The sequence below is a fragment of the Podarcis bocagei genome (assembly GCF_964188305.1).
Source record: "Podarcis bocagei genome assembly, chromosome: 11".
Classification (NCBI taxonomy): domain Eukaryota; kingdom Metazoa; phylum Chordata; class Lepidosauria; order Squamata; family Lacertidae; genus Podarcis; species Podarcis bocagei.
In genome coordinates, this window is record NC_138136.1 from 36,362,479 (window position 1) to 36,387,068 (window position 24,590).

The 24,590-nt window shown below is 42.9% G+C and overlaps 1 protein-coding gene across 2 annotated transcripts in view; it reads left to right on the top strand.

The window, feature by feature from the left end:
- IQGAP2 (IQ motif containing GTPase activating protein 2) overlaps window positions 1-24,590 on the top strand; it is a 121,688-nt gene that overhangs the window by 42,639 nt on the left and 54,459 nt on the right. For both annotated transcript variants that reach the window (XM_081212622.1, XM_081212623.1), the window contains exons 3-4: window positions 21,964-22,120; window positions 23,156-23,233. In XM_081212622.1, coding sequence (XP_081068748.1) covers window positions 21,964-22,120; window positions 23,156-23,233 — 235 coding nt within the window. The remainder of the gene's footprint in view (window positions 1-21,963; window positions 22,121-23,155; window positions 23,234-24,590) is intronic.

A 24,590-nucleotide genomic window follows, 5' to 3' on the forward strand; every position in this document is an offset into this window, starting at 1 on the left:
ATTTCTATTCTGCTCTTCATCTAGAGATCTCAGGGTGGTTCGTAACATAAAATTGCAATATAAAAAACACAAAGTACATAAAAAAGAAGAACAAAAATAACCAATAATCCCCCCTCCTACAACACATTTAAAAGGGCATCAGCCAAAGGCCTGGTTGAAGAGGAATGTCTGGTGCCTAAAGGTGTATAATGAAGGCGCTAGCCAAACCTCCCTGGGGAGAGCATTCCACAAATGGGCGAAAAGGCCCAGCCAGATGGGTGGGGTATAAATAATAAATTATGATGATGTTGATGGAGGAAACCAATGAAGAAGGGCCTCAGATGATGATCTTAAGGTTATGGGTATGTTCATTTGGAGAGAGGTAGTGCTTGAGGTATTGCAGTCCTGAGTGGCTGTCACACTTAGAATGTAGGGTTATCATGTTTGAAACCTGCTTTTCCATATTCTGAGAAGAAAACCCTTTGTGGCATTATGACTAGTTTTGGGAGAATCTTTCCAGCTGTCCCACCCATGTGGTGGGACGAAGCAGCCACCTTGGGCAGTGGAAACTGAAGTGGCAGTGCCCCATCTGCCCTGCTGCCTCTGCTGCTGACGGAAAAGCGATGCTGGCAGTGGTGCTGGCTTCTAGTGTGATCTTACTGGAAACCTTTATTGTTGCTGTTGCTTTGCAGCTGTTGCCCCCCAGCGCAGATCAGGGAGGCTTTGGTAGCAGCACGTTTCTGTTCCTGTTGTTAGAGCAAGCTTCTGGCAGTGTGGTAGAACTTGCCTGTTAGCCAATACATCCTGTGATATTCAGTAGCACACCATGGGCAATGTAAGAAACTTTGATCTAGGTAGCAGAGCGAGTTACAGATTACATAAAGCAACATAAAGGTCAAGGTGAATAATTGAAGACTGCCGCAGAGGGGAGGAGGAAGGAGATATGAGAGAGAGGTGATTGGATTGGGTTTTTCTTTTTTTTTAACCTGTCTTTGTCTTCTTAGAAGCACATCAGGAGGAGGCAGCACACCAGGAAGAGGCAAACATCTGTATGGCAGAGTAAATCCAGGTCACATCATGTATTTTACTGGGCTGTGTCACCAGTGTGAGAGTACAAAAGCAGTGGGTTTCTTCTATACCTGCGTTTCCTACTAAAAAGCAGCACTTGCTAGCAAAGCTGTGGCTCCTTCCTGAACAGAACAGTCTCTTACCAAATACCTCTGCATTGTTTTAGTCATACATTTTGATTACATGTGATGAGACCAATAATCCTTGATAGCAGTTTTATTTCCATAATGACACCAGAGAACGATTGCTTGTGCACTCCAGAGGTGAAAGTCAAAATGGACTGGTTTTGTTCAGCCAAATTTGGGGTCTATATGCAATTTCATATGCAATTGAATATACTGTGACTACTTTGCCAGAGCAGTGAGATTTCCAATACTGGGCAGAAAGACCTAAAATCCATCATTTGTATCTCACTTGATTTCTAACTTGCATGATCCCTAATAGTTAACCTCCACATCATTTGTAGATGTATTCCGTTAAAATAGTGAATGAACATTAATGTTGGCGCTTTTAATCAAAATCTCAATGTGTGCTGTAAACAAGTATGGAAATTACTGTAAACATTTCCCCCTTTTTCAGAAGTATGGTCTGTTATGCTCACAAGAAGGAGAACCATCTTACCCCAACCCAAACTTTTGAATTACCATATCTTGCAAAATTAATTGGTCGGCATGGTCAGCACTACATCACAACTACAGTACCAAATCAGATTGAGAATGTTAGCTCTTGAAATGAAGGGGACAATTTTGCTTTTTTACAGCTGTTGCTAGAATTGTGTGGAGCATGTTGCTATGGCACTGAGTTGCTATAAGCAAGAAAATATTGAAATAAACAGCTACAATGCCTGCAGATTTTCTTTGCAGTAGACAGATATGTTCTTACTACTGTATATGGCACACAAGCCCTAAATGTGTGTTGTTGGCACATCTTACTTTAGCTCAGGGACAGGGAACCTTCAGCCTGCCCACCAAATTTGGCACTGTGTGGGTCCCAGTTTAGCCCATGAGGTTGTTTTCTCCAGCCACCTACCCCACACCTGATATCATATGTGCAGCCAGGTAGAGATGTGGCTGATCTAGCACAACATCTCTGAAATGGCTGGGGGGGGGTGTGTGTCTTTGGCTACATTTATTTTTGTTGGTCAACAAGCTTTGCAATAAAAAAGTGAAGTGTGTGTGCATGTGTCTGTGTGTAATATAACAGCAGCTTTTAATAGGAAGGGAATATTTTCACTTGTTCATGACACACAACAGGATGCAAATCTGAATCTACCTTGTGCGAACAGAGTTCTGCTTATAGCACAGAACTTCCCCTCCCCCTCCTGACCCCATGGGCTCCAAAAATTTGTTCCAACCCTCTGGAGCAGATTTTGAGGGTGTGCAGGGGAATGAAAAGGGAGGTTTTGTTGCACAAGCAGAAATCGGTTGAAGGAATGCAATGGCAGTGCTGGATATAAACCCTTGTGTCCCTCCCTTCTCATGTTTTCAATCTCTTAATAGGATGAGAGTTTAACAACCTGGCAGTTCCTAATCGCGAAATGTGTCAAAATGAGAGGACTTTATAAGGGGTTCCCCTGCGTGTGCTGGAACAAAATAGTCACTGACCCACATGGCTGGCACTTTAGGGATAGTGGAGTGAATAGTCACTAGCCCCCCTCCTTTTGTCTAAAAGTCCCACCTATACCAGAGCTGCTTGCAGAAAAACTTGACTCCCCCCCTCCCCCCAATACAGTGTATTTCACATCTTGGTTTTCTGGAATGTGTGAAAAAGCTGACCTAAAATGGCTGGTCCTTCTCCAAGAAATGACCTTGGAATGTCTGAGCCATAGGCATTTCCCCCCACTTTCTCTTTACCAGATTCTTCTCAATAGTTAAAGGTTTAAAGCCAACATTATTCATAATGGGCTAGTATTTCAAGATCAACATCAGTGATTGTTACCTTTATAAAATATGAATTGCTGAGAGTGGACTTCAGATTACTGGAGAAATGAGGCATACTGAGATCAGTGCTTATTTTAATGCTTAGCTGTGATTTCTTACATGGTAACTTGATAGCAGCCAAATGTGGGATGATCATTAATGATGAACAACATTTTCCAAGCCTTGAAACAATGAGTGTCTTTTTTTATTCACAAATTTGGATGCTGTTGCAATCTGCTTGGCATTCCTGCTTTGCAGTTGAAGCAAGAGCAGTGACTAATGCAGCCAAATTTTCTGTATTAAAATAAGTGTGTTTTTATGTTTTAATGTTTCAGACATTTTAAAGTGCATCCTGAAACCTTAAAATATTATGTCATTAGTCATGCCACCATGTGATCGTGTTTCCTTGACTAAAGTTGCTATTATATTGCTGGAGATAAGGGAATTGCATTTCACCTCACATATTAATTGGTGGTAAGAAAATAGCAGCACTGGCTATATAGTATCTCCAGTATTAATGAATATGTGTCCATGATTACACCCTGTCCAGGAACTATGTTTATAATTCTCTCACTGTGAAACACTTGTTGATTTTTTTTTTATAAAAAAAGCCCTTCTGTTAGTAATTTATTGCAGATGTGGGGAACCTTTGACCCTGCAGCTGTTTCTGAGCTACAACTTCTATAATCCCTGGCACTAGCCAGGCTTTCTGGGGCAAATGGGAGTTGTAGTTCAGCAACAAGACCTAGGGGAATGCGCTAAAATTAAGTCAGGATTGCCAATCCACATGTGGATTTTAGAGTGAGTGAAGTGGGTACCAGACCTTCTGGCCACTTATCTCACCCAATCCTTGGATCACCCACCCACCCAAGGCACAGAAAAAGCACATGCACACATACTTCACTTTTCTAAGGGTTCTGGGTAAAAGCTGGAGAGAGTAGAATTGATCTGAGCCTTGAAAAACACATAGATCTGAAAGACAAAGTGGGAAATGGTGTCCCTCCTCTAACTTTCTCCTTCAGCTTGATGGTGCTTTCCAAGGGAAGGGAAAAGTAACCACCCTCAGCACCTCATAACCAAGAGGGCAGTAAGGGGGTGGGGCGCAGAGTCTTCATGGGCACCAAGGGAAAACTTCAGGAGCACCCATGGGTGCCACACTGACAACCTCTGTAGTTAAATCTATAGGTTTTTGTCACTCTTACTGCCTTGATACTCTTAGAAACGGATGTCTTTATTCCTATAACCATCTTTACCACAGAGTGTTTAACACAGTTACCACAGATCTTGTGCTGGCAGTAAATCAGATAATAGTTCGGTTTGGAAGTGTGTGTGAATTAAGAAGAATTTCTAAACTAATGTTTAGTACAGGCATTGCACTCCTTCCCAGCACTACCTCACTTTTAAACAGGTGAAATGGAAGTGTAGCAACATGTAAGCAGTAAGAGCACAGATTCATTCAGCTAAAGAACCAGAGTAAAAGTTGTAAGGACAGCTGGTGTTGGAACAGTAAATAGTGGTAAACGCCTTCAGTGGAAGATGTGAAATGCCTTTATAATGTGTTCATGAGATTCATGCACAAACTCATAGGAGAAAACTTTCCAGGACTTGTACAATGGTTTGAGCTTTCTGCTATGCCAAACTGTTTTCCTTGCTCAGGCCTCAGAATTTGTTCAGCACATAGCCTTAGTCTTGGAAAAGTACAGAGAAGTACCTTGGAGTAGTAACATGGAAATAAAACCCCGATTACAAGAGCCATCTTGTGGAGGAACTTATTTTGTGACTAATTGTCAACATGTTAGTCAAATATTTCTCTGGGCCACAAGGGGATCTTCACCCTCTGGTCGATCTTGCCAAATTACTAGACTCCACGTCCTGTCGAAATGAACCTGCTGTCGTTCTGCTCCTTAGTGTCTAGTCCATTGTCAAGTGTCCTGCGTTTGTGTGTCCTTATGGAATTGGGAGGTCAGTGGTGGCCATATGCTGTTGTGGGCTCTTGCATGAAGTACATTTTGGGAGCCCCTCTCAGCTAGTTTTTATTATACATCAGCTTTTAATTACATTCCTTCAGAGATGAAAAAATATTACAAGAAGCAGTTTCATTAAATATGAAGTACATATATTCAGAGTTTATATAACTTGTTAACATGGCAAATTAGAATATATTAGCAGAAAGTTGGATGGCATAAGTTGTGCACACTGATATCACTATGTCAGTGCATAGCTCAGCTAGTAACAACAATATTGTAATTTATTATTTATATGCCACCCATCTGACTGGGTTGCCCCAGCCACTCTGGGCGGCTTCCAACAAATTATAAAACCACAGTAGAACATTAAACATTGAAAACTTCCCTATATGGGGCTGCCTTCAGATGCCTTCTAAAAAGTCAAATCCTTGTTTATTTCCTCGACATCTAACGGGAGGGTTTTCTACAGGGTGGTCACAACTACTGAGAAGGCCTTCTGCCTGGTTCCCTGTAATCTCACTACTCTCAATCAGGGAACCACTAGAAGGCCCGCGGAGCTTGATCTCAGTGTCTGGGATGAATGATGGGGGTGGAGATGCTCCTTCAGGTAGACAGGGCCAAGGCTGTTTAGGGCTTTAATTATTAAACTTTGAATTGTGCTTGGAAATGTACTGGGAACCAAAGCAGATCTTTTAGGACCAGTGTTATATGGTCCTGGCGGCTGCTCCCAGTCACCAGTCTGGCAGCCACATTCTGGATTAGTTGTAGTTTCTGAGTCTTCTTCAAAGGTATCCCCATGTAAAGCACATTACTGTGGTCCAAGTGGGAGATAACCAGAGCATGCACCATTTAGGCAAGACAGGGCACAGGAAGGTAGGGTCTTGGTAAATTCCCACAACAGGCCACTCCGGTAGCAGTGGGCAAGCTTCAGACCTCATGCATTGCTGTCAAGAGAAAAAATAAAAAAATGAACTAAAATTATTATACTTTATGATGAAATGATATGCAGTTTCTGAGTTTGACTGACCCCATGAAGCATGTTGGCCACCACTGTGTGGGAGGTATACTTCTTTTCAGGTTTTAATTGTTGTGGTAGATGCATGGGGGGGGGGTGAGGAGACATGCCGTGGTTACATTCCTTTTGTGCTTTCCTCCTGTACCTTTATTACTTCAGAGTTGTTCATTAATGGCTTTGAAAGCAAGTGTTGGTTCAGCGTGGTTCATCTGTACATCTGATCTCCCAGCCTAGAAAGTGTCACACATCTGTGCAACACATCTCTTCTCCCCCCCCCCCCCATTGGTAATCTGGCCTTTCTCCAAGGATTTCAGGACAGCATACCTGTGAGGTAAGGTGGGTGGAAAAAGTGACTTGCCTAAAGTAATGGTTAACTTCATTGCTGAGAAGGGATTTGAGTTCAGGTTTTTCTGGTCCATGTCCAACTGCTTGTCCATTACACTACTTGAACACTTCCTTGCAGTTTCCCTTGCCCAGCAGTAATTTTAGATTTAAGGATGGTAGATCATTTAATGGTCATTGAAAGGCAGAGTTTCAGGAGTGACTGCTATAGTAGTGAAGACAATGTATGACATATGTGTAGCAGCAGTTAAGAATGTTCCTCCTAGCAGTAATTCCATGTAGGTAAATAGTTCTGTAATCTTAACATATGCTTACTGCTTGAAGAAGGTGAAGTACTAAAACAGATCACTCACCTTTGAACTATCCTGCTTTGATCACTGTACCGTAACTTACTCTCAACCCAAAATAAGCCTTTTATTTGGCTTGTAAAATGTGTTATAAAATTGAGTCTAATATGTGAACCTTTCTTGTTCTGAGGCTATGCTCTTTGGGATGAGTAAATCTTGTATTAATTTGTGGTGTCCCCAGAGTAGGATATAGCAATTGCCCCACATGCACAAATCAGAGGACAATTGTTAGCTATGCTTTAGGTCACGGAATGGTCTGAAGACATGTGGTACTGTTCTGTTGCTGAAGCTAAGCAAATCTGGCACTGAACACTGCTTTGATGAAAGACTGTCTGGGAACCACATGCAAGTCTCACTGAGGCTAAAAGGAAATAGGAGTGTAAATAACAATCTGCTGCTGCTACTAGTGTAAATTCAATATTCACATCCCAATATATCTAAAAAGAAAAGCTTGATTTTTCATCATGCTTCATAGCACATGCAAATCTCACATCTTTGATGTGCATGGTATTTTTTTTTTACACAAGGCAGACTGGTATGAAAATAGTTTTCTTTACCCTGAGAGGTGTTCAGTCTTAAGTAGTTTTTTAATAATGCTGTCTTTAGCAAAAGGCTGCCACTGTCCTGTCAGAAGGAATAGTCTATAAGCACATCAGAGAAGAGCAGTGTAGTTAATGTAAGTTAATTCCCCTGCATGAGAGCTGCCAATAGTGCAATGAATCTGGGCATAGAAGAATCTCCCTTCTTGTAAAATGCATACCTGAGAGCTGTAAATCTCCAAACCCAGGAGCAGTTGCTGCTTCTGTTGTTGTTGCTGTGCTCTGGTGTTATTATTTCCCAGCAGTGGTTAGCCCTCCAGATTGCAAGTGCCCTTTTGGCTGTTCTGAATTAAGTCTGAGGTGGACTGGACAGTTGTCAAGTTGGAAAGGAGCTTTAAAGCCTGCTTTGTTCCTTTCCAGTCCTGCTTTCAGTGAAATTCAATTGGTTTGGGGAATCTGGCCCCTGCATTTTAGGACAGATTAATTCTAACCTGATACCATGTGTGCTTGGGAGACTTTCTCTTTGGAAGGAGTCCAGATGTTGTGTGGCAGGAGGCCAAAGCACTTTAACATGCTGTGCAGTGTCCTGAAATTGAAAGGCCAGAGGAGAGCACTTTTGCCTTGTTTCTGCCAAATGACAGAAAGATATAGTGGCATGTAAGCAACGTAACATATGAAATCATCGAAAATCCTTAATATGCAACATCTCTTAAATAAACTAGTTGTGTTCAGAACTTGGATTTATTTGTGATGAAATTGCCAAAGCTTAATTTGGAAAGAATTACACGGTATTTGGGCAGGCATGGGGAATATTGAAGAAGAACTGGTTCTACTGCTTTGCTAACACATTGGAGCATTGGTGGTGATGACATGCCTTCAGTGCGAAGCTGGGTAGTACTTATGCTAACAGATCAGAAGCCGGCTTGGTTTTATCAAGAAGTGGGTAATGCTCTTCTTTCTGCAGTGATTTGCTTTTCTGTGAAGCACAGAGTCTTTCAGGCAAGGGGGTGTTTTCATGTCACCCAACTTCTCAGTAGCTGTTGGAGGAAGATTATTATGCAGACTTTGTTCCTGCCATGGGACAAATTTACCACATGAAAACATGCTATGCTGCATTAACGCTTATCGCTTAACCTGATTGTGAGGTTTGTTGCTGTTGTTGTCTATACAGAACTTGGAGATTTTTACTTGTTGCAGTAAATAATGGCAGAACTAGAAATTGTGGCAGAGTTGTAATAGATTATGGTAATGCTGGTGTTTATGATAAATTAATGATGGTGATAAATGTTGAAATAGAATGGATTTGAAATACAACTTTTACGCAACATAACTTTGCAAGACTGTGATTGTAAAAATACAGCATTGGATCGAATATTAACAGATTTCCTTGACTGTATGCCAAAGTTTTCAGTTGTCACCTGAACAACTATAGTAGACGGATAACTGAATCGCCATAGGAAAGGCGTTCCACAACTGAGTTGCTACCATTAAGGAAGCGGTGCCATATTTAGCAGCCCCATGAAGAATCTCCCATACTGATCTCAAAACGTGGGCTGGCTGATCTCAGAATGCAGGCTGGTATATGGAGAAGCTCCTTTAAATACTTGGATCCTGAACAGTTCAGAATTTTGCTTGTTAATACTAACACCTTGAGTTAAGCCTAGTAGCTCACCAGAGGCCACTTCAGTGCTCTCAGGGTCCAACCTTGCTTCCCCAGATAACAGCTGAGTTGCAGCATGCTGCATCAGACAACCTTCAAGAGAAGCCCCATGTAGAGTGCATCACAGTTGGCAGATCCAGGAGGTTATGGGAGCCTGGCTCACTGTAGCTAGTTATTATCCCTGTCCCGAAATAGCCATAGCTGGCTATAGTCACTCCTCGCAGCTGAGACCACTTGCCACTGAGTTCTTATCACTGAGACCTTGAGTGACAACTTTGAATCTAGGAGGACTCCATGACTCCATAACCTTTTCAGGGAGAATGCCACCCCATCCAAAAAAGGCTGTCTACCTAATTCTCAGACCTGGGAACCACCCATCCCTTACTGGGATTCAACTTCAGCTTGTTGCTCCCACATCATTGTCTCCTTACACTCATCCAGCTCTTACACATTATCTCTTGGTTCAGCATAGGGAGAATGGGAGGGAGTAGGAAACCTGTGGTCCTCCAAATGTTGTTGGACTCCAGCTACCTTCATTTCCATCCAGTATGGCCAGTAGCTAAGGATGATGGGAGTTGTAGTCCAGTAACATCTGGAGGACCACAGCTTCCCCATCTCTGCTTTTACAGGATGGGTGGTAAATCAAGCAGCATCTGGCTGAAACAGCCTCTGTACCTGTTCTCTCTTCCCCCATCCCAAATATTATGAACCATTAGGCTTTTAGCTTGCTGTGGACAGGGATGGTCTTTCTGTGACTGAACCATTAGCACCTTTGTAACTTGTGGTCTTCTGTACAGAGAGCATAAAACTTGAGCTAAAATGGCACACTTTCTCTTGGAACAATAAAAATCTTTGAATCACACATTCCTCAGCATGATTTTCTCCTTGGTTTTGGGAAATGACGGCCATTGCTGGTTGCCAGAACACTATGTAGCTTGCACCACTGTGATATTTAAAAGCTCACAGCAAAATTGAGGATATTTATTTATGTATTTTAAAATGTCCTGCTTTTCTATATCTTCTTTTGGGGGTGGGGAGGGAGGGGAAAACATCAAAGGCAGCTAATATCACAATTCTTTTTTGGGGGGGGAAAGTCTAATATTAAAACAGCTAAACAAAACATTAAAAAAACCTTTTTAAAGAATGAATACAACTCACAAGCCTGCTGGAACTAATACTTTTTCAGTTATCCTTAATGCATTTAGGTGCAAAGGATGGGACCAGAAAATCTCCAGGACAGAGATGTTCCAAAGCCTGGGCACTATGACAGTATGTCTTCCATGTTCCCACCAGCCAGTTGGCATGGTTAGGGCAGAAGAGAGGGAAACTCAACAGTTGGTGGATCCAGAGTGAATGACAGGAAGAATGGTTGTAAGAATGCAGGCAGGTAAAGGGCTGGCAGAGGGCAGACTGAGATTGGTGGGGCAGTCTCCCATTCGCTCCAAAAGACCAGCCTCCACTGCCACCAGCCATACCTCTATCGCCATGAGGCATGAAGCCAATATTTTTCTGACAATTTAAGTGAATGGGTAGATTCACATGGGAAGATACTGCCCAGAAAGTATCATACTCCCTCACAACCCCCATATCTGAGGAATATAGTGTTATGAGTTTGTGGGGGGGACAGGGATCCCCCAGATCCCTGGGTGCCAGGTTTCCCCCTCTGAATTCTTGGTTGCTGCGATTTAATCAGAGCTGACAGGCTGAGCTTGTTTTTCTGCCAAACAGAGGGACAGGGGAGATGATGGCCCTGCTATTAAGCCATCTACAAGGCAAAATACCCTACAGGAGGTTGCCAGGGCAACCTGGGCATGGTGTCACACAGGAATTTTTCACCTTTTAAAGGGGTTGAAGGGAGGAGTTGCTTGGCAAGGGGTTTTCTGGGAAGGAGTAGCAAGCAATTGCGGTGGTGCACAACCTTTGTAACCACAGGAAGCTGCCTTATACAGAGTCAGACCACTGGTTTATCTAGCTCAGCATTGTCCTGCACTGACAAGCAGTGGCAGTCTGGATTTTGGGGCTTGTGTCTTTCTCAGCTCTACTTGGGAGATGCTGTGAATTGAATTTGGGACCTTCTGCATACAGAGCTTGTGCTAAACCATTTAGGACTTTAAAGGTAATAATCAGCACTTTGAGTTGAGCCTGAAGACAGTGAAGCTGGTGATGTTTTTAAAATGTTGCTATAAAAAAAGGTTGAAACTTACAACTTACGTTGCTCTAACTGAAATTTCCCAACATTTTTCAAAGGCAGCCCCAGGAACTCAATCTCTAATAGGCCAACCATGATGTAACCAAGGCATGTGTGACCTCAGCCAGGTCCATCTTCTCCAGGAACTAACTGTTGTTGCTGGCTTGCCACCTTAAACTGTGTGAAAGCACTGCTGCGCCACAGTTGCATTTGGGGGGGGGACAAACCTAGAAATGGATAATTTCAGCCCTATTGTTCCCTTGAGAGAGCATACCTGTGTAAAGTTGTCATTTGTGCAAATAAGCCATGGTTTCTCTCCTTTTCGATAGTGCTGAAAGAAATAGGCTGAAGCTTGTTGAAGATATGTGAATGGAGAATAAAAGCTTAGCAGACTGAAATGCCATTAAACACCAACATCTGCCTTGCTTGAGATAGACAAGTTCATGCATATCAAACTACAGCAAAAACTTAGAAACATGGATGAAAACAAAACAAAAGCACTTCTGACTATGAAATGGGAGCCTCAGACACGCATTTACTGGGTCACAGAGGAACTAAAGTGAAAGCTGGCTCTGACTATCCCATTGGAGAGTGTGCATTTTTTCCTTGAGAAATAGACATTGGAGAATAGGTGTGGTCTGCATTTGTCTCTTACATCTTGGATTAATTGTAGCTTGGATAAACTGGCAATTCGCATTCCCCATCAAATTTAGGGCAAACATCCAGTTAAGTTTAGACTAAACTAAAATAAGTAAATGGCTTTAGAATTAAAATACCAAGGAGCTACAGGCTTGTTTTGCTGTTGTGTCATGAGTTTGGATTCCTTTGATTACCATGAATGGGTCTATCATTAGTTTTTCCTAAAGTTTTGCCTGATTAGAGGTCAGGGTTGGGTTATAGTTTTGTGATATCCTGGGGTGTGACTCCAGCTTTCAGAAGGCAATAATCTTTAACTTACTTGGGAAGCCGAAAGGAAGTCTTTTTGCTCAGTGACAGAGCACATGTTTTGCTCATAAAAGGTTGCAGACTGTTCTTTATTTATTTCGTAAGATTTATATACCTCTTGGTTGTAGAGCCAAACCTCAAAGCAGACTATTCTTTTGTCCCAACAGATGTCAAGATTGCAGAGTGAGAGGTTATTGATTTGTTTCTGATTTCTGATTATGTATTTTGTGTTCTCGTTTTGTATTTTATGTTGTGAACCACACTGTGATCTTCAGATAAGGGGTGGTGTACAAATTTAATAAATAAAATAAGATTTAAAAATATGTCTGTTAAGTTGTGGGTAGACATAGCAGACGACACAGCGATTTCTCCAAAGCAGCTCTTTATTTGTAAGCTGGAACAGAACTGAACTGAAGGGCTCAGTCAGCCTGCTTATATAGAGCTCCAGTACCTTGTTACTGTAACAACTTTCTAAAACTATCCAATCACTGAACGTCACTTTCGATCCTTCATTTGCATAACTATCTACAGTATCCCCCTGCTGGCCCAGGGTGAGAACTTCAGTACATAACAATGTCAGTTCCTCCAGCTCCAATAAATAGGAGTCAAAGTTGGGTACCTTGTAGCCTGGCTGATCATGAGGTGGAACGTGGCAGCAGTATACCACAGTCAGAGGCAGTACAGTATAGCAGTTGCTGGAGGGGAGGGGGAGCGCTGTTATGCTTGGGTCCTGCTTATAGATTTCCCACAGGCATCTGGGTGGGCCTCTATGAGAACAGGGTCCTGGACTAGATAGGCTTGATCCAGAAGGCCCTTCTTATGTTTAAGGGGAAGAATCCTGTCTGGAACCCTGGACAGCTGCAGCCAGTCAGTATAAACAACATGAGCGGGATATACTGGCCAGTTTCACAGAACTTTGGCTTGCTGAGACTAAGCAAACATTCTAGGCCTTGGAGAGGATCTTGCACAGGCTTTGCACCTCTGTGATTATTTCACCTTAGCACCTATGCCAAGGATTGGATTATCATGTTGTCTGGACTGAGGTTCACGGTTAAGGTCTTCTTAACTATGATCTGGAGCCAAATGATCTGGAGACTATGATTCAGGAGGAGAGACCTGCTAAAAGGACTGAGGAGGGGCAAAGCAACTGTGAGCTTCTCTTGGGAAGCCAGAAAGTTTTTCAGGTCTTAGTTGGCTTACCGTGGCATGCAAACCTGGCCACTTGTCTAAAGCAGCTCCTGATGTTCCAACTTTCAATTTGGACTTACTAAGGCAGAAAGTAAACAGTTGAAACAGGAGTTAGCTGAAACTTGGAGCAAACAAGCAACAGCTGCCACTGTGACTGTCAGGGATTTTGATTCGCAATCAGAGGTTGTGCTAACTGCTGTAAGAATGTCTTTTGTTTCCACCGGACTATGCTTCTGTATTTGTAAATAGGTCACATAGTGCAAACGTGAGTCTTCAGTGTGCACTACCATCCAAAGAAAACTCAGTCCTGCAGCACTACCTTTTTAGAACAGCCTTTGCCAACATACTTGGATGGGGCTGATGGACTGGATGGGGCTGATGGAAATTGTAGCCCAAAACATCTGGACACGAGCTTGGGGAAGGCTGCCCTGGAAATGAGGAGCATATAACAATAGGCTTTCAAAAAATAAATGCTACTTTGTCCAATGTGACATGTGCTTGTACGTGGTCCTGGTTTGTACCTAATACTAAGCCAAGCACACTGCTTCCCAGAGAGAAGACTACAACTGTAGCACTGCTCTCCCAGTTCTTCTGTTTCTACGTTATGCAGACCAAGTCATGGCTTGGCTTAGTATTCCAGGAGAGGAGTACTGTAGCCACGATCTTCACTCTGGAAACTAGGCTACGGTCGAGCTTAGTGTTATGTGCAAACCAGGCCATTGTCTGAGAGCCCCTGAAATAAGTAGATGGGTATCACTTTCTATGTGTGGTCATCATAGTTCTCTCCTTGACTCTTAAAGGAGAGTCTGCATTTCAGAACGTGTCCTCTCTGCGGAATATGGCCTTCTGGCTCACTGAAAGAAGTGAGGTTACAGGGAACCAGGCAGAGGGCCTTCTCAGTGGTGGCGCCCACCCTGTGGAACACCCTCTCATCAGATGTCAAGGAAATAAACAACTGTCTGACTTTTAGAAGACATCTGTTTAGGGAAGTTTTTAATGTTTGATGTTTTATTGGATTTTTAATACTTTGTCGGAAGCCACCCAGAGTGGCTGGGGAAACCCAGCCAGATAGGTGGGATATTATTATTATTATTATTATTATTATTATTATTAAACTTCATTCTTTCAAAAAACTTGATATTTCAGCCAGGGTTCAAAATTAGCAGGCTGCCAGACGCATTTTGTGCCTAAAGATTCTCTATTTGCAAACACCTTAAAAAGTCTGGGTACCATTTTTTTGCACCTGGATAACACTCAAGGATTACTGAAATGTATGTGCTTTGAAGCCTCAAAGTATATGTTAAGGATACACAATATGTTAAGGAGTTTAACAATAAAGAGTAGAGTGCTTTGAAAACTGAAGTATGGTACCAATGTTTTTTATTGTAAACACCAAATTAAACATGCATTAACAATTTCAGCTAAAAATGTGATATTAACAATATATCACTTATGTGAATTGTGTATTAGTTCATGCTTATCAAAATAATAAATAGAAAGTGTTAGCGACCCCTCCCCCCAAATGGTGACTAGGAATTCTGTTTTGGCGTCCACAACCCAGGTCCCAGAAGCCACCCGGCTCCTAGTTTTTCTATCCTAGTTTCTAACTGATTTCAGTGAAGTTCGTTATTGTGTTACATGGAAAGGAGAAAAGATTTGTGAAGTTGTGTATTAAATGTTGTTTGTAATCTGCAGTGTGGTGAAAATTTGATTGCTCTTTAAAATTATTTTAACTTGTGAGGCTTTATTGCTGTGGGACTAGGGAGAGCATGCCAGTGGCCATATTTGGGTGTCCCTCTTCAAGAAGAGGATGTGGGTGGCGCTGTGGGTTAAACCACAGAGCCTAGGACTTGCCAATCAGAAGGCTGGCGGTTCGAATCCCCGCGATGGGGTGAGCTCCCGTTGCTCGGTCCATGCTCCTGCCAACCTAGCAGTTCAAAAGCACAGCAAAGTGCAAGTGGATAAATAGGTACCGCTCCGGCGGGAAGGTAAACGGCGTTTCCGTGTGCTGCTCTGGTTCGCCAGAAGCGGCTTAGTCATGCTGGCCACATGACCCGGAAGCTGTACGCCGGCTCCCTCAGCCAATAAAGCAAGATGAGCGCCACAACCCCAGAGTTGGTCACGACTGGACCTAATGGTCAGGGGTCCCTTTACCTTTACCTTCAAGAAAGGCCTGCGGCCACAAAAATCTCCGTAGCTCTTGCCTTACTGATGTGAAAGGGGAGCTCTAGTTCCAGCAGAGGTAAAGAGCAGCATGCTCTCAGGGATAGATCAGGGGAAGCAGCCTGGAAAGGATGGGGAAAAAAATAGGAAGATGTTCGGAAAATGCCTGGCAGAACATTAGAAGAGGCATCTCATCATCTTTCTGTTCTCCTATGCCCAGGGACGCGGACTTAGAAAAAATATTGGGGGGGCCCGGGAAAGCTCATGAATAATAAATAAGCTCATGAATATGCAAATAAAGTGGCTCCGGCCCTAAATAGGGCAAGCCACGCCCCCCCAGCCAGCCGATTGGCTGGCTGGGAGGTGTGGCCAGTCGGGATTCCCCTGTTCTCACGGGATTTCCGGCAGTGCCTTGGCAGTGGCGGTGGTGCTGCGAAGCAGCGAGGCAGGAGCCCCCGCCCCCGGGGATTCCCTAATCTCGCGGGGGACGGCTGGGGCTCTCCGATTAGGGCGCGTGGCTGGCTGGCTGGCGAAGGAGCAGGTGGGGAGGAGGCGGGGGACGGCGGCGGCGCTCTGCTGGAAGGGCGCCCGCCCGAGATTATTGGGGGGGCTGAGCCCCCCCAAAAATTTTTTTGAGGGGGCTCGAGCCCCCTCAAGCCCCATGGAGTCGGCGCCTATGCCTATGCCCAACATGGTATAAGACAGCTTTGCGAAAAGATTAAAAATAATAATAATTGGGAGAAGAGCCCCCTCCTAGAGTATTATAGGTCAAAATAAGGGTGTACAATGTTGATTTTTTAAAGTGATTCTTCAGACTAGTAGTTTTGGACTTGGGGATTGGAGCAATAGTAAAGTGATCATGGTTAACTCGCTAACCACAGCCTACAAGTGCAGATGTTAATATTTCTTCATTGCTTCTCTATTTAAACTTGATTTAAAGTAAATGTAAAATACTTTGGTGATTCTTCAGTTCTTAGTATTTAATCCGAGAATAAAGTACTTTCTTTCTTCTCAGTGAGAACCTAAAAAGCATGATCTAAAGAGAGCTGTTACAGAATAAGGAAGCAACCCATTTTGATTGTCTGTTACATCCTGCTCATGAAAGTCTTTTAGTAAGAGATGGTGGATTTGGCTGCATGACAAAGAAGAAATAGGCAATTGTGCTGCTTCAAAAGTGTACAGTCATTTTTAACCTTTTGGAGTAAGGTAAATATTTGAACAACGCAAGTGATTTGCTAAAACTCTGAATAACATTTCTGGCTTGAAGTAATTGTGTTGATAGCTCACAGAACACGTTTTTAACAGGCAGAGGGGTTAAATATGCTAGGTGAAGGCTCATTTGATTAGGTTTGGCAAATATCCTGTGTCTGCAGAGTATTGGATATGCACATGAATATCTGGTTTTGGCTTCTCCATAGGCTATTTAGAACAGTTGTAAAGGGGGATTCAGGTCCAGGGCTCCCCTTTCAATAGCACACTTTAGGGTACAGGTGGGGCACTTTCTGCATGAATTATTTTCTGAATGAAAATTCCCTAGTGAACTAATGTGGAGAGCACAAACAGTCCAATCTGTGTGAACAGATTATGCTACATTCTGCTCTCCTTATGGAAGACTTGTCGCTCCTCTTTGCAACCCCCCCCCCCAAATCTTTGTAGCTGGGGTACCTTCAGCAGGTTCTGAACCTTCCCTCTCTAAAGCTGCAACTGTCTGCTTATATAGTTTCAGTAAACTTTCTAACTGTCTAGGAGAATAATGGTGGCAGCAATTTCTCCAACATGCCTCCATATGCTTCCTTACAGAGTTCAGCATCCTGTTTTGGAAGAGCTGGTCTGAACTTTACCTTGGAGTTTGGCAGCAGTCCAGTTCCTCTCTTGGTGAAAGTTCTCTTAATGTATCTAGATGTTTAGTTGCTAGTTGTTAATAAATAATTCCAAATATTGCATATAAAGGCACTGGTGGGGTTTTTTAATACACATATTCTAGGGGTGATGATTTAATCATTTTTATTTTGTTTTCTAAAACTAAACACATTCTGTGGATATTTTTGCTTGTATATATTTCCCCCCACAATGAATGTTCATAAACAAAGCATCTGCTAAAACAGACAATTGGACTTGCCTGAAATGGTGAAATTGTGTCCCAGGCAGAACTCTATTTGCAAAGTACAATTGAAGAAAGCAGTATTTAAGTTAAAAAAAATCCATACCCTGCCTTTCTTTCATACTAGAGACCTGCCCTCCACCACAACAGCTAATATTTAGTTAATTAAGAACATGTCAATAAATTAAAGAACAAATGCAGAACAGCAGATGAAACAGCAGGAGGCAGAGCCTAGCAAGGAAAGAGTATTCCAGGCAGAAATGTCAATGTTTTCCAGTTTGCATTTGAATACCAGGTAAGAGGGGATTTAACAACCTCTGTGGCACCACCACAGATAAGAACCTATTTCTTATATGCCCACATGCTACTACGTATGGTGCTGGAACATAGAACATGCCCTCCATTGAGGACCTGAGTGACCAGGTTCAATCATGTGAGAGGTGACAATTTTTAAGATAATCTGGCTCCAATTTTAGTTAGTTTGGTTACTAAACTAAAGCCTAAGGCTGCAATCCTAACCCCACTTATCTGAGAGTTGGCTCCATTGAATTAAATAGTACGTACTTGTGAGCAGACATGGTTCTGACTGCACTGTAAATTGGATAGTGTGAACTATATGACAGGGGATCATAATATTCACATTATGAGAACTATGTGGTTGCGCTTCAATGGTATTCAGGGCTAGGTTTCCCCATTTTTGCTCGAAGTCGCGAAACCACAGATACTATTTGGCATCCCTGACTAATTGCAGCCTTGGAGAAGGGGGTGGGGTTTTCTTAGCAGTTGTGCAGTGAGCCCCTGCTCCTGGGGACTAATATTGGAAGAAAGAGTGTAAAAGTGATCTCTGATTATTAAGACTGAGCTGAAAGGGAGTATGTTGGTTATCATGAATACAATTTGCATATGTGGAATAGCATTAAAGTGTGTGCCAATTCAAAATACATTGCCCTCACTCTGATTAGGCTTCATTTGCCCTAAGTATAGCCCAGGCATAGGCAAACTCGGTCTGCCAGATGTTTTGGGACTACAACTCCCATCATCCCTGACCACTGGTCCTGTTAGCTAGGGATCATGGGAGTTGTAGTCCCAAAACATCTGGAGGACGAGTTTGCGTATGCCTGGTATAGCCGGATCAAGCTAAATTGCTGTCTGGAAAATCCTATATCTGGCTTGAAATCACTCTACAAAACAATGGCAGCAGACAGGGTTTTTTTGGGGGGGTGGAATAATGTTTCCCCTGCAACCACTTCTTCCTAACAGAAAATTGAAATGGGCAAACATTTCCTAATTTTTATCTCACTATTTCCCCCCTCCTGTCTGCTCCCTGCAGTAAATTAGGCTGTAATTGACAGTTTATACTGCAATTTATGCCAATTGTAATTGCTCTTGGGGATTAATTTTGGCTTCCTGGTTCCAGAGCGCCACCTTCTACTTTGAGGCTTTAGACAGCTCTAGAGATAATTGGTTCATCTTGGATTCTCATGTGGCTAACTGCTAAATCTCTTCCAAAGCCGATTTCTTGTTTTGGGGTTTAGTTAGATATCGGTGGTTTCAGATTTCCTGCTTCATGACTGTTGCATTTCCTTTGGCACTCAGACTAACTTTCTTGTTTTGCATTGGTGTGGTCACTGGAGAATTTGAATGAGCCAGAGAATTTGGGGCTGACGTTTTTAAAAGGACTTCTCTTACTTCCCCTTTAGGATCTGAAGCACAAACAGAGTATTGTGGGTGAAGTGACCCTGAGTAGCTTGCAAGCTTCAGTTAAATGCTTAATCACATTAGCTTTCCTTCTGAAAAGGTGTGTACAGCCTTGATGGATGCAGAGTTTAGTTTGGGACAAGGGTGTGAAATGTGGTCTTATACCTCCCATTTCATGATCTAGATAATTATAACAGAGAGTCATGCAGTACTTTAAAGACTAACAAATTTATTATGGCATAAGGCCCCATGTAGTACAGTATTCCATGAAAGGTTACGCCATAATCAATTTATTAATCTTTAGGTTACCACAGGATTTTTAGTCGGTTGCAGCAAAACCAACAAATGTGGCTGAGACTCTGGAAAAATAAATTTATATTCTAACATGTTGAAAAAATGTCTCAAGAATATGAAAATCTCATATATCAGTTATCATGGCTACAAATATGTCTCATGTTCTCTAAAGTAAAGGTGTCTGTGCAAACATTTTGCTGGGAATAATGGCTTACTTGCTTGTTTTCAAGTAGGAACTGGGGCTCCCAACTTCATCTAAATGAATTTATTTATTATACATATTTAAGGTAGATTGTGGTCTCTGTGTACATGAAGATAATGCTTATTAGGAATTTGAGGACTCCAAAGTCTATCAAGCAGCCACTTGGAAACAGGTCATGTGAAGTACAGGAAAACAACACTTGTCATCTGAACCTACTTTTGTAATGGGATTAGCTGCAAAGCTATTACAGACAAATAGAGATAAGGGATCTGTTTAGCATTCTGCAGATATTATGCATATGCTCATGTTGCAGATACAGTAGTTGTAGAAATGTTGGGGTTTGTGGCTTGACTTAGAGGCAAAATATAGAACCAGGCATCTGACGAGTGTATTTCTATCACTTGGTAATAAATGTGCAGTGCATCCATTTTAAACAAATGAGCCATAGTGCCAGCTGAAAAAATTCTGACAATGCTGACTATTAGAGCAATCTATTCACATGATAGTAGATGCTTTCTGAATACAACTGATGCACACCTTCACTTTAATAACTGCATTTAGCTCTTGTCGAGAGTGCTGCAACCAATTGAACTTAATAAAAACTAGTGAAGAAATTTGCACAACCCCTTAACAAGGTTGTGTGAGACACTCCCATCTTTAACATGGGATGGGTTCAAGCATTGGGGACAGACTTTCAGGGAACCACAATTTTACAGTGGTTTGCTAGACTTGTCATTTTTGAATTTTGCATCTGTTTATCATTACTTCTTTACTATTACTGAAGAGGGCTAAGTAGCTTGATGCCAGCTAAGGTGTTAGTCTAGAATGTGGTGGTGGAGTGACAGGCACTAGTTTCCCCTACTAAAATTGAAAAAGTAGTGTTCAGCTTGTCCTTGTTTGCGTGTGTGCACATAAAGAATTGCATCCCATTTTATTTGGCCTAGATGTGTGTTTGGCTTTTGATAGGGACTAAAAGCATTTAATATACTTGAGCCATGCAATAGATGTGAAACAGAAGTGCTGGACAGTTTTGCATCACCTGCAGTCCACCCTACAGCAGTGTGAACCTTATAGGTAAAACTGATGTTTCTAAAGCAACCATTTGTTCTGATAGAGGAACCCATCTCTTTTTTTTGCAGGCAAGCAGTGAAAACAATTCTATCTTCCAAAATGGTCTGACTCCCCCCCCCCCCCAGTCCTTCCTAATACTCTAGTTTGTGGCACAAGGCTAAAAGTTGAATTAAGAGATGCTGAAATGTCAGAATAATTAAAAGATACAGTGTTTAGAGTGTTTATTGGAAGGGTGGTCAACCAGCATCCTCCATTATAAGTTCTGCCAAATTATGGGTATGATGTCATAAATGAAGAACTGTTTTGCTGATATTTATAGTAGATAGAATTCTAAGAGCTGGTGACAGTCATGTTTGAATGGCTATGATTAAGTTTGCAGCACACAAAGTCCTGCTCCATCTGCCTTCTTTACAGCTGTGTATAAAAAAAGTAAAACTGTTCCGCAGAAAGAAAATTTCATTTTCACAGGTGTCGGGACATATTTAATCCCTCCCTGTTCCTCTTCTGCAAGATAAATTGTCATGTCTATTGTGTGTGTATTTTTCCATATTAATGAAATGTTATGACTTAAACACTCTGGAATATATCCATTCATTAAGCATAAACATTGTGGGCTGAACTGGCAAAGAGTAACCATTGCAATAGCTTTTGTGCTAGCATAATAGACTTTTATATTTGTAGGTGTTGATACATCTCATCCAGCGCTGTTTCTGGCGGAAATTGTCTAAGATGATTAATTGTTTTGTAGCTTCCTGAGGAGTTTTCTAGAGAGTATGTGACTCCATGAAACAATTTTCATGTACTATGCAGTGTCCAGGAGTAAGTTTAAATTTTTCCCTGCACCACCATATTGTGCTTTGCATAGAACTTTATTGGAGGAGTTCAGAAGAACTTGAAAGTTTGCCAAATGTTGCAACCTTTTGGATGGTTCCTTATTGACCAGCTGTGGAATTTGGAGTTTTTTCTTATAGACCTACATGACTACGCTAGTGGGAGTTTTTTTAATAGAATAAGTATACTTGGTATTCATGAGATGCTGATATGATAAACATTTATTTCCCCCTTGTAAGGAACGAACTGTAACTAAAAAGATGCTGCTTACAAAGGATTAAAATAAAATAAATAAAACTCACCCTCAGTTAGTTGCATCTTGGCTAAACATTGGGGTTACGATACTTGTGGTTTAGTGTTGTGCTGAGTTGCATCATGAATATAACATATTTACCATATTAAAGCTACTGGTTAAAACTGGAATGTTTTACATTGCACATTTGCAGGTGGATGGAAGTCTGTCTTAATGAAGAGCTGCCACCAACTACTGAACTGGAAGAAGGATTAAGGAATGGTGTTTACCTTGCCAAATTGGCAAAGTTTTTTGCACCTAAGCTAGTTTCTGACAAGAAGATCTATGATGTGGAACAAGCACGTTATAAGGTAAAGGGCATACTTACGATATGCTTCCTTCTTGTAGTAGTTCAGCAGCTGCTTTATCTGTCACTGTTTCCTCAGAATTATAGTACAGTGGTACCTCTGGTTAAGAACTTAATTCATTCTGGAGGTCCGTTCTTAACCTGAAATTGTTCTTAACCTGAAGCACCACTGTAGCTAATGGGCCCTCCTGCTGCTGCTGCCGTGCCGCCATGGCATGATTTCTGTTCTCATCCTGAAGCAAAGTTCTTAACCCGAGGTACTACTTCCAGGTTAGCGGAGTCCGTAACCTGAAGCATTTGTAACCCGAAGCGTTTGTAACCCGAGGTACCACTGTATAAGAGCATGACCCCTCAGAACAGCATCAGATCTGAGGGAGCCCTAAGGAAGGTGCCCTCCACCAACACACTGGTTCCTCCCCTAACCCCTGATGTAGAGGGGGTGAGCTTACCACATGGAGGGGGTGAGCAGCTGCCATCTTCATTTTCCCAGAATGCCTGTGGGCCCTGATTTTCCCCAGGCTTTCTGCAGAAATAGTGGCAGAAGTACCAGGCAAGGCTGCAGCAACTTTTCTTCACTACACTGACCTGAGCACCACCACTGACCCTAAATTGATCTAGGCAAATCTCTGTCTTGAAACAACAACCCAGCATTCTGAACTATTAAATATATTTGTAGAATGTTAGGCTTTTACCTTGTGTTCAAATATTGAAAAAGAGAGAAATAGGGGCATGCCAGCCAGAAATAAGCTTTCCATTCTCTTTCAACAAATAATATAGAGTCAGAAATTCTGTTTTGATTAACGCTACAACCCTCAAACAATTTTGAACAATGCTCTTGACTTCATGTTCAGCAGCATTACTCTAGAGTAAGTAGATTAAATATTTGTAGCTCACGCTGTCCTATAACAACTGTCTATAGATTGTCTTTTCACTGATTTTGACAGTGTTTCAAATTTCATGTGCAGGGAAGACTTGGACTAGATGTCATGTAATAGAAATAACAGATTAATCCTTTCTCTTCTCTTTCTCTTCTCATTAGAAATCAGGTCTTCATTTCCGACACACAGATAATACTGTGCAATGGTTAAGGGCAATGGAGTCCATCGGCCTGCCTAAAGTAAGCAGTTGAACCTTGACTGTATGTTATGCCCAAATTTTAAAGTGTTTGCTAAAGTAGAGACATATTCCAGGAGCATATCAATTAAAGCAGAGTGAAACTAAAGCTGGCACTTTGGGAATTATTAACTTATAAAAAAACTGGGGTGGGGGGCAGTGGCGTAGCGTGGGGGGTGCCAGGGGTGCCGGCCGCACCGGGTGCAACATCTGGGGGGGCGCGAGTCCAGAGGGAAGGGACAAGTTCCTTCCTCCGCCGGGCTCCCCGCCGCCACCGCCAGCCTTGCGCCCCGGCAGAAGGGGGCGCCGCTGGCTCCGGCTCTCAGCGCAAGTCTCAGCCGCGGGGGGGGGAGGCGGGCGAGGACGGAGCACGGCTGGAAGCCCCTGGACCCGGCCGGGAGGAGGAGAGGCGCTCGCCAAGCCCGGATCTGGATCTCCACCTACAGCCCAAGGAGAGGAGGGGGCGGGGAGGCGCCCGAGGGGAGGGGGCTTCGGCTGCCTCGGCCCGCGGGGGCTCTGCAAATAATAAATTTAATAAATTCCTGCTGAGCCTTTGGGGGGGTCCTTGGCTCCTTCGCTCGCCCCCAGCCCCAGTGGCGTAGCGTGGGGGGTGCAGGGGGGCCGGGCGCAACATCTGGGGGGGCGCTCGCACTCGAGTGCTAAAATCCACGGGTTAGGGGGCGCAAATTACTTGCCTTGCCCCGGGTGCTGACAACCCACGCTACGCCACTGTGGGGGGGACATCTAAGTGAAGGAGGTGGAATTCTTGTGCTCCCCCTCTTTTGCCAAGGCAGCTGGTATCATGCAGAGCATGAACAGGCTTGCTTACATTCCAGCTGGATTCAGTAGGTGCTGTTGGGTCAAACAGCTCATATGAGCTTAGGAGACCTGGCATTAGGGATGGGAACAATGGATAAAGCCAGAGTCTCTGAAGAGGGAATTAACAGCACTTCCCAGTTCAAGTGTCTGCCCATCTCTGTTCTGCTGTCCTCGTTTACCCTGTGCGTTCTTAGAGACCGGGGGAAGGGGAACTTGTCACAGCAGGAGAGGGAGATTCCCTGGATTCTTCAGCAGCTTCTTGACCTCCCTGCTCTGCTTCAGCCTCAGAGTCTGAACAGCTCCCTGTCATAGGTTCCTCCTGCTCACTAAACCCTGTTGTCCCTTCAGTATTCAGCACCTCCCCCCAATCTTCCCCCTCTGACCTCTCCTCAGTGTCCTACCACCAATCCCCAGACTCTGAGCCTTCAACCTCTGGGATTTCCTATGGGGGTTCCCCGGCTAGTGCTTCCCTCATCATTCATCTGTGTCAGGGACTGGCTGGATGTAAAATATGTTGTTATTGAAATAACTCTTAATGTTTT